Below are 14,466 nucleotides of genomic sequence, written 5' to 3'. Positions count from 1 at the left end.
AGCTCCCAAGCAGTCCTGGGTAAGGCTCTTGAATGGAGCGTGGCACTGCAATTCGACACAGAGTTAAGTGTGTGCGTTACCCCTCTCCCTATTGTTTTGGGTCCAATTAATCTTTTTATTTTATCTTTTGTATTAAAACTTTTATTTTTGTTTCAGGGCCTTAAAATTGTGAATTAACTCTTCATGCATACAGAGGTTACATTTTTTTCGATAATCAGTGTGCCAAGTATGGGTATGACATGCTTGTTCCTAGAACAATAAAAAGATATAAAACATGACCATGGTGTGTATTCAGGCTTACTGCAGTTTTCAGAGTGAATGACCCATGAGAATTAGTTGGACAAAGCATTACTTAGATTGGCAATAAGCTGTTCCAGGGCGCAACTGGATCTTACCCAGGGGTGTCCAGCATCTTCCGTATGGCAGCTGGGAGGACGGAAAGCAGGCTTTCGGAGCCTGGACTGACTGCAGAGCCGATGCTGGAAAAGATCTCTCGCATCACCTGAGAATCCGAATGGTTGAGGTAGTAGGTTTTTGTAGTGCTATACAAATAGTTGTTTCCCACACCTGTCAACACCTTCAAAACCTAAAAGACAAAACATATGTCAGATACTGACAGTGTGTGTGTTTACACAAAGCAGAACCAGGTACACCCATCGCAGCACCCCACCAATAATAATGCAGCATTTTTACAAAAGAAGCCACCGATTCACAGAAGTCATTACTTCTAACTCACTAACAGTGAGTGTCCTTGTCCGCAAATGTTGCATTACATCCCCTGAACGTCAACAAGGCTTCAGCATACTGATTCTTGTACTGCAAGTCCAAGGCAAGCTCAACCATTGGGAACATGTATATTTGGTAACAGGATAGGAAGTTCCTCACAAAGATGTTACCACGACAGTTCTCATGCGTAAAGAATGCATGCAAGTTCCCAAGTCCCATCCAGCAGCAATACTGGCAATTCCCTACATGCATCAAGACGGTGTAGGGACTTAATCTATGAGGGGCTGTGTTGGGAACAGGAGAAAGACTAGGTACCAAGAACCAATAGGACGTATGCTGAAGCGCAACAGAGTAGCTAAACACCCAAGCAAACATTCTTAAAACTGTGCATGCCATATGTTTAAAACAGAAGCATGTGTGACGGTCCACACAATTACCATACTACAGTGTCCGGTAAACGTATGAAGAGAAACAAAGTGTTTAGCTCTTACATAAGGTAAATGGATGGCCTCACGGAAGAGGAGCCATGTAAAAGTTAATATTGCTGAATGCAGAAGACTACTGCAATGGTGATCTTGGAGGAGTTTTGTAAAATATGGTTGCTAAGAGGCAGGGCAAAGGTTTGGAGAGACTGGGTGATTTACTAATGTTTAAACATATGTGCAGTGCTCATTAGCCTTTCAATTTAAGAAGCGTTAGTAGGAAACAAAAACAGCCCTCTATATAATGGAGGTGTCACATCTACATTATTTAGAGGGCTGTTTGTGTTTCCTATCCACGCATGCTTTACTTTCATAGACTTCCATGCGACACCCTTTCTTTTTACTTTGTTTTCATTTCTGACTTCCCTTGTGTTGTGCTAATATTTATGGGTAGACGTGTCAGTCCGTACTACTCATCAGTGCTGAAAGACTCAATCTCTTTTTTTATGGATTGCTTGTATTTTTACAACTGCACACTTCACCCTAAAGTGAAGTGCAGTAAAGATACTTTGCATCCTTATCTTTTTCTTTTAACTTTTTGGTTACAGATATAATGCAGCAGAAACCATATTTTTAACTTTTTACTTATGCACTTTTGCACAAATGGCTACTAAGAGTGGCTGGCACTCGAAGATGTCTGTGCTGCAAGATTGTTGCCAAAGAACAATATGGCCAAAAGACAGGCATCACACTTCAACTATATGTCTCGCCGGATAAATGCAGGGTACTAAAACTATTTGGAGCGCACCAACGCACCCGGCAGATATCACAATTATGGCATCCCAAGAATTGGCTTTTAATGATCTCAATGTGAGAACTTTCCAGACATCACACATTTATTGTACCATGTCCATTGTATGGGAATATACAGTGGTCAGTATAGGTTTTCATGGGTTGCCATGGTTGATTCCCAAATAAAGTGCAGTAAGTCACATGTATTAGGAGTTCCTGTCCCCTTGTACCCTCAAAGTTGGGTTGTCTGTGGTGTGTGATGTTTGAGCTGTAAAGGAAAGAATGGATATTTGAGAGGGTCTATGTCTGCTCCTGGCATCACAGAGCTGATCCCTGGGTTCTGGTAAAGGACCCATCGAAATAAGATTTTGGCAGCTTTTAATGGAATTTTGGTTCAACTGGAACTAAAATGTTTGACAAGAACAAACTTATGTAGCCTGAAAGGGTACATATAGTTTCTTTTTCTACTTTGTGGTGAACAAACTTGGACGTCTGCATCTTGGTTCACAAAGCCAGGTTATTCTGCATGTTGGATTTCTTTGTGACGGAGAGCTGCCAGAGCATGGGCCCTCAAAGGTCCAGCCCCGGTAGTTTATGTATAGAGATGGATTTCCAAAATGAACTCTGGGGTGGATTTTGGGAGGACACCCTATTATGGTCAACAGGGAAGACAGTAAAGTCTAGCCGAACCTTATCAAGGTAGGTAGGTAGCAGAGTGGTTGGCTTAGATTTAGCAAGGTGTACGCGAGTGGACTAGGGCTACAAATAATTCCAGCTAGAGATGCAAGTAAAACATACAAAACGTTTTATTAGGCCATTAAATGCGCACTAAGCAAATGTTATGTTATGTTATTTTGCATTTATATAGCGCCTTATATACCATTTGTATGGTCTGAAGGCGCTGGTAGGTTGAACGCCCTTGGGAACCGAAGTTCAGGTCAGTAGAGAGAGTAGAGAGAGTCAATGGTGCATGTGTGCACCGGGTATGTGTGCAGCTGGTCCGGCATTCATGTAATATCTGCTTTTTAGCAGTAGGTGTGGTGGTTGAGAGATTAGTAGTATGTGTTTGTTCTGGCAGGATTTATCCAGACCGGATGTGGCTGCGTTAGGCCTGAGGAGAACGTCTGGCTGGGGGGGGGGGGTGTAACCAGCAGTGTTTACTTAGAATGATGGGGAGTGAGCAGCGGATGTTGGTATGAGAACAGTTATACCGAATGGTGTCATAGTATCTCTGTGTTCTAGTTGAGTGGTGGTGTAAAGAAGAGAGTAAGCGTGGAGGTGAGATATGATGGGTTATATGCTTTTTCAAACGTTCCATGCATTCCAAACCATACTATGTACGCCACGCAAATTCATTGGGCACACTTCTAAATGCACTTTTCACAGAGAGGCTATTGGGCACACTTCTAAATGCACTTTTCACAGAGAGGTTATTGGGCACACTTCTAAATTCAACTTCTAAATGAACTTCTAAATTCAACTTTCACAGAGAGGCTATTGGGCATACTTCTAAATGCACTTCTAAATTCAACTTTCACAGAGGCTATTGGGCACACTTCTAAATTCAGCTTTTCACAGAGAGGCTATTGGGCACACTTCTAAATGCACTTTTCACAGAGAGGCTATTGGGCACACTTCTAAATTCAACTTCTAAATGCACTTCTAAATTCAACTTTCACAGAGAGGCTATTGGGCATACTTCTAAATGCACTTCTAAATTCAACTTTACAGAGAGGCTATTGGGCAACCTTCTAAATTCAACTTTTCACAGAGAGGCTATTGGACACACTTCTAAATTCAACTTCTAAATGCACTTCTAAATTCAGCTTTCACAGAGAGGCTATTGGGCACACTTCTAAATGCACTTTTCACAGAGAGGCTATTGGGCACACTTCTAAATTCAACTTCTAAATGCACTTCTAAATTCAACTTTCACAGAGAGGCTATTGGGCATACTTCTAAATGCACTTCTAAATTCAACTTTCACAGAGGCTATTGGGCACACTTCTAAATTCAACTTTTCACAGAGAGGCTATTGGACACACTTCTAAATTCAACTTCTAAATGCACTTCTAAATTCAGCTTTCACAGAGAGGCTATTGGGCACACTTCTAAATGCACTTTTCACAGAGAGGCTATTGGGCACACTTCTAAATGCACTTTTCACAGAGAGGCTATTGGACACACTTCTAGATTCAACTTCTAAATGCACTTCTAAATTCAACTTTCACAGAGAGGCTATTGGGCACACTTCTAAATGCACTTTTCACAGAGAGGCTATTGGGCACACTTCTAAATTCAACTTCTAAATGCACTTCTAAATTCAGCTTTCCCAGAGAGGATATTGGGCACACTTCTAAATGCACTTTTCACAGAGAGGCTATTGGGCACAAAATGTACGAGGATTTTACGTAATCCTCGTAAAAAATGAATACTAGGCGAACTCACGAAGCGTGGCTGGACTCCTAAGAGAGTAGCAACGCGACGTGTACTGAATCGGTCTCCCAGATATACCGCACAAGAGGATGTTGGCAGAGTCTCCACCCGACCTTCCGATTCAGAAAACACTAGACCGCTGCTGACGGTCATGGAAGGCACTTTTCCGATTCGGTACGCTCTCGAATCGTTACCTGATTGAAAGCTGGAAATATTCGTCACAGTATGCCCTCTCTTACTGGCGTCTCCCCCCGGCTTCTCCGGGTGTTTGGCATGGAATCTCCGAACCAGTTTTGGTGCATGTATTGCAGATTCTGGTTCCCATGTGCGATCGGCTGGGGAATAACCCTGCCAATTCACTAGATATTGTAAACGCCCCCGATGGTATCGGGCGTCGCAAAGATCTGAAACTTCATACTTAGGCTCCGTCATAGAAGGAACTGGAGGAGGGCGATTCACCACTTTAGGGTGAAAACTGTTCCGGAGATCAAGTTTCAATTGTGAAATATGGAACACCGGATGTATTCGGTTCCATGAATTAGGGAGTTGAAGTTTAAAGGCAGCGGGACCTATCGCCTTAATGAACCGAAAGCGTCCCATAAGGTTTACAGTCATAATTTCGAAAAAAAAATGTTGACTTACAAAAATGTCGAAAACAATGTCGAAAACAATAATGTCAAAAACCTATACTTATAATGACAAGAGTCCATTTTTAGAAAAAAAAATGTTGAAAAAAATGTCATTTAGCACTATCAATAAATACATAAACAAGAAGAGTCCCCCCCAACCCCCCTCACTCAACACCCCCCTGCCACCCCCTCACCACCCTCTCACCCCTCATATTCACCACATTTTAATTATATATATTTATTTTTTTCTAAAAATTCGAAAAAATGTAGAAAAAGATTCAACATTTTGACTGTCGACATTATTGCATTCGACATTATCACTGACCACCGTCGCATAAATTTGGGAGATAATTTGGAGGAAATTAGATGTCGAGGAAGGAACCTCAAGGATAACCAAACCCAGGTGCCTGGTAGAATAACAGGGGCTGAGGTCCGATGTAGGTCTGCAAACCTCTTCTGCTTTGTGCTTCTCTTTATGCAATCCTTGCCGTTTTGTGACCTTCCTGAATTTGTTTTATCAGAAAATTCACATCAGGGAATCTAGATGAAGAAGTCTGTATGGTGGGAAATGCGCTAGGATGGAATCCATAGGTACAAAAGAACAGAGAGGTTCCAATGGAAGAATGATACGCATTGTTATATGCAAATTCTGCTAAGGGTAGAAGTTCTTTCCAGTCATCTTGCATCGCTCCTACATAGCTGCGGAGGTATCCCTCAAGGGTCTGATTTACTCTTTTCGTTTGGCCATTAGACTGTGGATGGTATCCCGAGCTAAGGGCTTGTGAAATACCCAGAATGCGACAGACCTGTCCCCAATATCTAGAGGTGTATTGGGATCCTCTATCGGAGATGATAGTTACCGGAAGGCCATGCCATGAAAATATATGGGCTACAAACATTCGAGCCATTTGGGCCGCTGTGGGAACCCCAGCGAATGGAAAGAAATGAGCCATTTTAGTAAAAGAGTCAATAGTGACCATAATAGTGGAACACCCACCCGACTGAGTTAGGTCGACCACAAAATCTGTAGAGATGATTTCCCAAGGATGTGTCGGTATCGGCATCGTTACCAACTTTCCTAATGGAGACCGTCTAGGACTCTTAGTTTGAAGACACACCGGACAGGATCCCACAAACTCCTTGATATCTTTTTGGATGGAGGGCCACCAGAAATATCGAGAAGCCAATTCTTGTGTAGAGAAAATGCCCTAGTGACCTGATGCTTTAGAATCGTGGCACATCTCAATAACTTCTTTCTGGAGGCTCCTCGTTGGTATTTGAGCTCTATGTCCCAGAAAGAAACATCCTTCTTCATAGTGCAAGGCGGATCGGACTCAGGGGGGGAAGAGATGATTTAACAAGGGACTCTGAATGCTGTTGTAGTCGTGTCAAGAAAGTCGGACTAGTTTGTAGACTTAAAGCCAGACGGGGAAAGATCCACTCTGAACGGAAATGTTCTGTTGTAATGAGTTGTTCCTTGCGAGAGAGAGCATCTGCCTTGAGATTGACTCTTCCTGGTATAAAAGAGAACTGAATCCGGAATGGCGAAAAGAAGTGGGCCCATCTGGCCCGTCTACTGTTGCAGGTTTGGGCGTATTGTAGGAGCCGAAGGTTCTGATGATCGGTGCGTACCTCCACCGGGAACATGGCCCCCAGCAAGAGATGACGCCATTCCTCGAAGGCTCGCTTAATCACTAGTAGTTAATTTTCTAGGACGGTATAATTCATTTCAGCTGGTGAGAGTTTTTGAGAGGAAGGCAATTGGGCGTTCTTGGGACCGATCATCTTTCTGAAGAAGAACGGATCCTAAGGCATATTGAGAGGCATCTGTTTCAACAATAAACTGACGATGTTGGTCCGCTTTGGGGCAAATAAAGTCACGCACTTCAATAAAATCAATATATACATTCACCCTTAGGAGAAGATGGAAGCATTTGATTCAATGACCAGTGTAAAGCATAAAAGTACTCCGATGCATACAATTCAGTAAACACACAGCCCATGTATCCCTATGGAGAAGAAACAGGTATGTTATTTTATCCACTGACTCCACTTTCTACAGAGACCATTGCAGAGGTTCCGCAATCTGTTTGGGACCCAATCTTCTGTGCTCGGTTTGTAACTGGTGCAGTGGTCTTTCTGATGCATGGTTTAGTTTATTTTTTTTATTTAAGTGCTTTTTGGCTTTAAACAAAACCTTCAGCGCTACAAAGCAAACGAATAAATTACAAAGCAGATTACACAGCAAATAAAGTCGAAACTTACTATTTCAGAATAAAACATTTAGAAAAGAATAGCCATGAATTAGACAGTGACTTCAATCATTAAAATGAGAGCTTCCTCCCATATGTAGCATGCAACTGCGCTAATTAGTAGACTTTCTGCGGAATACACTGTACTCCGAAATTGATCAGTCTCCCAACCTGCCTCACAGCAAGTGATGTTCCCATAGCTCTTACCTATCTTTCCTGTAGTGCTGGGCATATGGTGAGGCTATGCTGGGTGGTTTCCATTGTGCCTTTGCACAATCAGCAGCACCTATCCACATGGAATATACCCTGGCATGCTCCGGTGAATTCAAATGCGAGCAGTATATTTAGCCGCATAGCCGCAGATAAGATATGAAGCGTCTGAGGTTAATAGTGCAGAATTTTGATAGGGTTTCCACCCTAATGCTCCCTGTTTTTACCTATGTTCTTTATTAATTAATTCGATTTAGATTTTAGATTTTATTTTATTTATAAAGCGCAAAAAACCAGGCCCAGGGGCAACCGGACGCATACTCTTAAACATGTTACAAAAAGCAGTAGTTACAGAAGTTACAAAAATATACAGCATATATACATGTACCGAAGGGTACCATTAACAGCGTATAATACAGGGACAGAGCAGAGAGAAAATGTATATTCAGTCCTGTACCCCACATGGAGTCTGGACTGTGTCAAGGTCTCATGAGTCTTGGGAGAGCAGCCATGTTTTAGCATTGTTCTTGAAGGAGTAGAATGATGGTTCAATTCTGATAGGTGTGGGCAAGGTGTTCCAGAGTTTGGAGGCCAGGACGGGGAAGCTCACCCCACCAGCTTTTTGGAGTTTGTATCTAGGCACGATGAGGCTGTGAGTTTGGGCTGCTCTTGTAGGTCGCGTGGAGGTGTGGCGTGAGAAGCGAGCGGACAGGTAAGGTGGGGCGTTGTTGCTCAGACATTTGTGAGTCAAAGCTAGGGTTTTCAGGGCAATTCTCTGTTTTACCGGGAGCCAGCGTAAGACCGATCTGACGGAGGAGATATGAGAGCGTCTCAGGATGTTTAAGGCTGCCCTTAAGGCATTATTTTGTACAGTTTGCAATTTATTAAGGTTAGACTGACTGGTCCCTAGGTAGAGAGCACTACAGTAGTCGATTTTGGCCATAACAAGAGTTCTGGCGAGTGTGACACAGTTGGTGGAGTTTAGGAAGGGTCTACAGGCAGAGATAAGTTTGCAGGTATAGGCCGAAGCTGACCTAACTGCAGTTATTTGTCTGTTCAGGGAAAGCGAGGAGTCAAGATAGACCCCTAGCGTCTTAGTATCTTTGTAGACTTTAATGTCATTGCCGTCAATAATGAAGGACTTGTAGGTTTGGTCTAGTTTGTTGAGCCGATGATTTGATCCTAAAAGTAAGAGCTCAGTCTTATCATCATTAAGGCAAAGTTCCTGCTGTGCCATCCGGGCCTGGATGACCGAGTAAACATCGTTAAGGGCTTTGGTGTCAGCTGTGTAGTCTCCTGTGAAAGGGATGAGTATCTGGGTGTCGTCCGCGTAGTTAGTGTAAGAGACACCCAGATAGTCAAGCACATCGAAGAGGGGCTTGGTGAATACGTTATACAACGTAGGGGATACACACGAGCCTTGAGGAACGCCACAGTGAATAGGGGAGGGATCCGCTGATGCCAGCGGTGAGAAGACCCTCATGGATCTATTGCTCAGGAATGAGTGGATCCAGGTATTGGCAGAGTCGGAGAAGTGGGCTGCGGATTTGAGATGCTGGCAGAGTATTTGGTGGTTGACCAGAACAAAAGCCGCGGAGAGATCGAGGAGAAGGAGAAGAGCTAGCTTCCCATTGTCCTTCAGGGACTCCATCTGAGTTTTCAAGTCGATCAGAGCTGACTCCGTGCCATGTTTAGGGCGGAACCCTGATTGTCTTAAGCCCAGGAGATTGTTTAGTTTGAGGTAATCCTGAATCTGCAGGTAGGCTGCGCGGTCCAGGATCTTGAGCAGGAATGGGACTGTAGGGATAGGTCTGAAGTTAGTTGGGATATTAGGGTCAAGGGAGGGTTTTTTGAGGAGTGGGATAACCCATGCATCCTTTAGGTTGTCAGGGACAATACACGTCTTGAAAGAAGCATTTATGAATGCTGTAATGAACGGGGCTAGCTCATGAGATGCTTCCTTGATAATAGGTGCTGGGCAGGGGTCGCCTTGGCAATTGGAAGGTTTAAAATTGTTTATGTTTTCTACTTCGAGAGTAGTGAGAGGGGAGAAGGAGAAAGGTTTATGCGGATAGGTTAAATGTGTATTAAGTGTAGGTGTGGTCGGTGGTTGGTCAAGCTGTAGGGATTTCTGTTTGTCCCTGATTTTAGATTGGAGGGTAGCAATTTTACCCAGGAGTGCTGACTGAATATTGGTGCACCAAGTGTTGTCTTTGGAGCAAGAGTCAGGGGGGGCTGCAAGTGTCTCGAGTTCCTTAAGGATATTAAACAGTTCCTTAGTATTGGACTGGGCTGACATAATGCGGTTATTATAAGAATCTTTTTTTGCCTGGAGTACAGCTTCGTTATAGTTAAGGGTGGCTATCAGAAGACTGTCCTTGTGGACGTCGGAGTGGTGACTTCTCCAGCGTGACTCATTCATGAATTCATAATTTGTAACAGCGCACAAAACCCTTGGGTATCCCGGCGCTAGTTTCATTGTCTTGGCAGGATAGCACAGGGGCAACGTGCTTGCCTTGGAAGCAAGATGACAAAGAGCAACAGATGTTTGATCGCCGGGTCCGCACTTAGAAACCTCTGGGTATTAAGCACATTATAAATAACCCATCATATCATAGGGGTGCATTTATTAGGTACATTAGTTACATTGGGTTGCAAGGTTACAGGCTATACTACATGAAAAGAGGTGCATGAAACGGTACATTCTACAATAAAGAAGCAAGTTAAAGGAGTGGGGGGTGGGGCAAGGCAGAGGGGGATGCAATAGTCTTAGTGGGAATACAGTCAGTTGAACAGCCACGTCTTCAGGTGTCTGCAGAAAGTCCAGTAGGCCTGTTCTTTTCTGAGAGTAAGTGGCAGATTGTTCCAAAGTTTGGCTGCCATGACCGGGAAGCGCTTGCCCCCTGCTGAGAGGAGATTGAATTTGGGGATCTTCAGGAGGTGAGAGTTGGACGATCTCAGAGGGCGGTTAGGGGTGTATTTCTCTACACACTGTGACAATTAGGTTGGGGCAGTGTTTGAGAGACAACGGTGAACCAGGGATAATGTTTTGAATTTAATCCGTTACCGGACGGGCAGCCAGTGTGCAGCTCTCCTGGCTTCCGAGATATGGTCCGATTTGGAGAGGCCAATGGCCACTCGGAGGCATTATTCTGGATCGTCTGAGTTTACTTAGGTTGCGTTCAGATGTGCTGTTAAATAAGGCAATGCAAAAATCGAGCTTGGCTCCAGTGATGGCTCTCTGTACAATGTTCCTGGTGTTTAATGCTGAGCCTGGCAATGTTTCGCGACCTGTCCCAGACCATAGTTTTGGTCTTCAATTCTTGGAAATATTGGTGAGGATATGCATCGTCGGGAAAGATGAAGCTGATAGAATCACGATGGAGAGTGACCGACTGCTTCAAGTCACAGTAAGTCCGATTCAGGAGGTTGTGCTCATTCTGTGCAATGGTACCGAGCAAAGTCCTGCTCTCCCTGCCGACCCAGCGCGTTGCATCATCCAATGGGCTTCCAGGGAGAGCAGGCCCAGCTCGCACTTCAAATCCCCGTAGGGTACTGCACTGGGCAAACCAAGCAAAGAGCAGAGGAGGTTCCTTCAAGTCGGTCTAGCCAATTAATCAATTTCGATGGCAAGCACTCCAGACCATAAAGTATGCAGGGAATAATTCCAACTTTATATATGTCCAAGAAGCCTTCCAAATTGGGACACCCTTTCCAAGCAATAAATCTCTGGATGACCAGCCACTTGAGCACCTTCCGAGTGACGGTCACCAAGAAATTGGAGGGCAGGGAGAGATTTGATGGGGATGCCCAAGTAGATGTAAAAGATTACCACCTCCAGTGTTGCACCCTCTAGCCTCCAAGAGAAGAGCTTTTTACTTCCTGACTGTCTTCTCATGACCATGACCTTAGTACGAGACGTTAATTGCCATGTTATTCTTGGAGGCGTAGCTGGACAGGGTATCAATGGACCAATGCAGCCGATAGGAGTAAGGTCTAAGAAGACCATGTCATCTGCATAGGCAATCCACAGTACAGTCATCTCCCCAATGCTGGGGGGGGAGGGGGATGGGGGAAATTGCAACATGAGATGTAATTGCTACATCCAGGTCAGCCACATAGAGATTAAAAAGCAGGGGGACCAGAACGCACCCCTGCTTCATACCTCGGTTCATGGGCATTATTATTGTTAATTTCCCATCCGGGCCGAAACTGACGATGACCATTGTTGCCAGTGTGTGATAGTTTAATTAAATGTACCAGCATGGAATCAATACCCCAGCTCATTAACTTCACGCATAATAAAGGGCAAGAAACTGTCAAATGTGCTGGAGTAGTTACATAACAGAGGTAAAGGCTCCTGTCCGATCTTGTGACATCAGCCTGTATATAATGAATAGCCCAAATATTGTGTGAGGTATTCTGGTCGCTCCTACGTGCACATTTGAAATATACTCATCAGAGAACACTTTTCCACTCATAAATTTAACTTGTGCAGTAGTCGGGCTGCAAATAATTTCCCACTAGCATCAAGCATGACAAGGAGTCGGTAGAAACTAAGAATTTAGTTTTGTTCGGTCGTAGGGCTTGAATCTCGTTTCTAGAGACCTTCCAGCTCACACCCTTGGAAAACAATATGAAGACATCTGCAGGCGATCTCAGGACACCTCCGGTAAACGAAGAACACTAACTCAATGGTAGTCACCATGGTCAGACAGCACCAAGCGATCTTCAATGGACGAACAGGAGAGCTGGCTGTGCATGGCCTCCATGGATGCAAGAAGGCAGTAGTACAAGCTGAAGATCCTCTAGGTTACAAGGATGCACTTGGAAGGGTGATGGCTGCATCAAGGTAGTCCAGGCAAGAGCAGGTCAGTCCAGTGTTTGGTCCAGGGACACTTCCTAAGGCTACAAAAGCACAGACCCTGGGAGCAGGGGCATGACCGTCAGTTCCCAACGGTCCAGCAGTCGAAGCACCATCAAGGGTCTTCTTGAGATCTGGCAGCGAAGCAAAACTTAACCAGGATTTCATTGAAGTTGGTGCTGGTCAGCTGCAGGAATCTTCTTTATGTCATCAGCAGGCTGCTCTTTTTTGCAGGGGTCTTGGCTCCAACGACGATCTCTGGAATGGATGCAGGAGACCTCCTTTTAGCCAGGATTTGTACTGGAAGCTTGCCCGAGTACACCAATGTTAAGGATCTGCACCATTCAAACTGGGAATGGCTTTCCAGTCATAGATAACCACTGACCACACATTCTACCCATTAACAGTCACCAGAATGTGGGCTGGGACCAGACAGTTACAGACCCTACATCTGATGACGCACACAGTCCACACTCATTAGCCCGCGAAAGCAGCAGCTTTTCCCAGGAAAGGGCATTCCATATAAGGCAATTGCAGCTCTGGGACGGCAGGACGAAGGCCAAAGAACAATACGGTCAAAGGACAGGGAGAAATCTTACCGCATGGCCATCTTCGAGTGCTAGTCTCCCTTAGTAGCCATTTGCGGTATTTGCAAAAGTGCAGTAGGAAAATATCCGCTGCCACCAACCCATCATGGACATATTGTATTTAAAACCTAAAAGTTACATTAAAAAAAGATAAGGATGCAAAGAATCTTAAGCGCCCTTCACTTCCGGGTGATGTGTGCAGTTGTAAAAATAAAAGAAATCCATAAAGAGAGAGTCTCCTCATGAAAATCAGCACAAAGCATGGGTAGTCGGGATTGAAAACGCAAAAAGAAAGGGTGTCCATGGAAGGAAAGTAGCAAAAATAAAGTCTTTATCACTCACTATCTTGTTTAGGGCCGAAGATCATTTATGTTGCATTTCCTTCTGAAGTTGGGGTCAAGAACAATGACTATCACGACAAATATTGCCCCAAAATGTGATGTATAGCCATGCAGCCATATTAACTAATTTTACAACTTTACAGATTAGTCTCAGTGGTTGGTTTCAATACGTCAGATAAAGGTCATGGCTGCTCAACATTGGAACGCTCTCCCACTCAGCATCAGAACACACCAATCCTACTATAGTTTTAGGCGAAACACTCTCCTGGCTACAATGCAATGATTCCCTTGACTAATCACGCCAACCTGACTGTATTTATGTACATTCCTAACTGACCCACTGCAATGTAATTAACTGTATGGGATACATTACTCACCTTAGTCGTATTACTGATGCTTGTATCTGCTTAGATTCACATGCTGTGCATAGGCCGACATCTAGTGGAAGCTGCGGAGCATTACAGTTCGTTTTTCGAAACTCGAAAATGGGCGTCGACACAGGGTGTGCCAGTAATACTATCCCTAGTGTGACATCCACTGTACCCAGGATCCCTCACGCGTCTAGGACTCTCAGATTGTATTTTATCTGACATGAGGTAGCATGAGGCGTAGCGCAAGTACAGATTATCCAAGCAGATAGCTAGAAAGATAAGACTAAACACATCCATGCGCCTTCTCTCAGAGGGGAGGAAGGGTGGGTCGCATGTGAATCTAAGCAGATACAAGCATCAGAAATACGATTACGGTGAGTAATGTATCCCTTCTGAGGCTTGTGGAATCTGCTTAGATCACATGCTGTGCATAGATTAGCGAGCAGTGTTAGAAGGAGGTGGGATGTGAGAAGGGTCATGAGCAAATAAATGTCTAAGAACTGCTTGTCCCACTTGAGTATCTGTCTTGGAATGAGTGTCAATGCAGTAGTGCTGAGTAAAAGTGTGACTAGAGCTCCAGTAGCTGCTTTGCAAATGGTGTCAAGGGGTACATTTGCAATGAAAAGTAGAGTGGCCCCAATGCCTCTTGTAGAGTGGGCTCTTGGCGTGAAAGGCAGAGTTTTTTCAGAAAGGGAGTAACACAGCTGGATACAATTTATAATCCACTTACAGATGCCACCTTTAGAGACGCGATCTCCCTCTCTGCCTGTAGCTACGGAGACAAACAGTTGGTCTGTTTTCCTTAGCGGCCTGGTCTTCTCTACATGGTATAGGAC

At 44.3% G+C, this 14,466-nt stretch overlaps 1 protein-coding gene across 3 annotated transcripts in view; it reads right to left on the bottom strand.

The window, feature by feature from the left end:
• Nucleotides 1–14,466, bottom strand: part of LOC138468363 (cullin-9-like) — a 1,322,368-nt gene that overhangs the window by 1,068,180 nt on the left and 239,722 nt on the right. For all 3 annotated transcript variants that reach the window (XM_069608895.1, XM_069608893.1, XM_069608894.1), the window contains one exon: nucleotides 396–586. In XM_069608895.1, the coding sequence (XP_069464996.1) occupies nucleotides 396–586 (191 nt within the window). The remainder of the gene's footprint in view (nucleotides 1–395; nucleotides 587–14,466) is intronic.

Source organism: Ambystoma mexicanum, chromosome 4q (assembly GCF_040938575.1).
Source record: "Ambystoma mexicanum isolate Mex_15411 chromosome 4q, UKY_AmexF1_1, whole genome shotgun sequence".
In the NCBI taxonomy this organism is placed as follows: domain Eukaryota; kingdom Metazoa; phylum Chordata; class Amphibia; order Caudata; family Ambystomatidae; genus Ambystoma; species Ambystoma mexicanum.
Note: the sequence above shows the minus strand (reverse complement) of the source record. Positions and strands in the feature narration are given on the sequence as shown.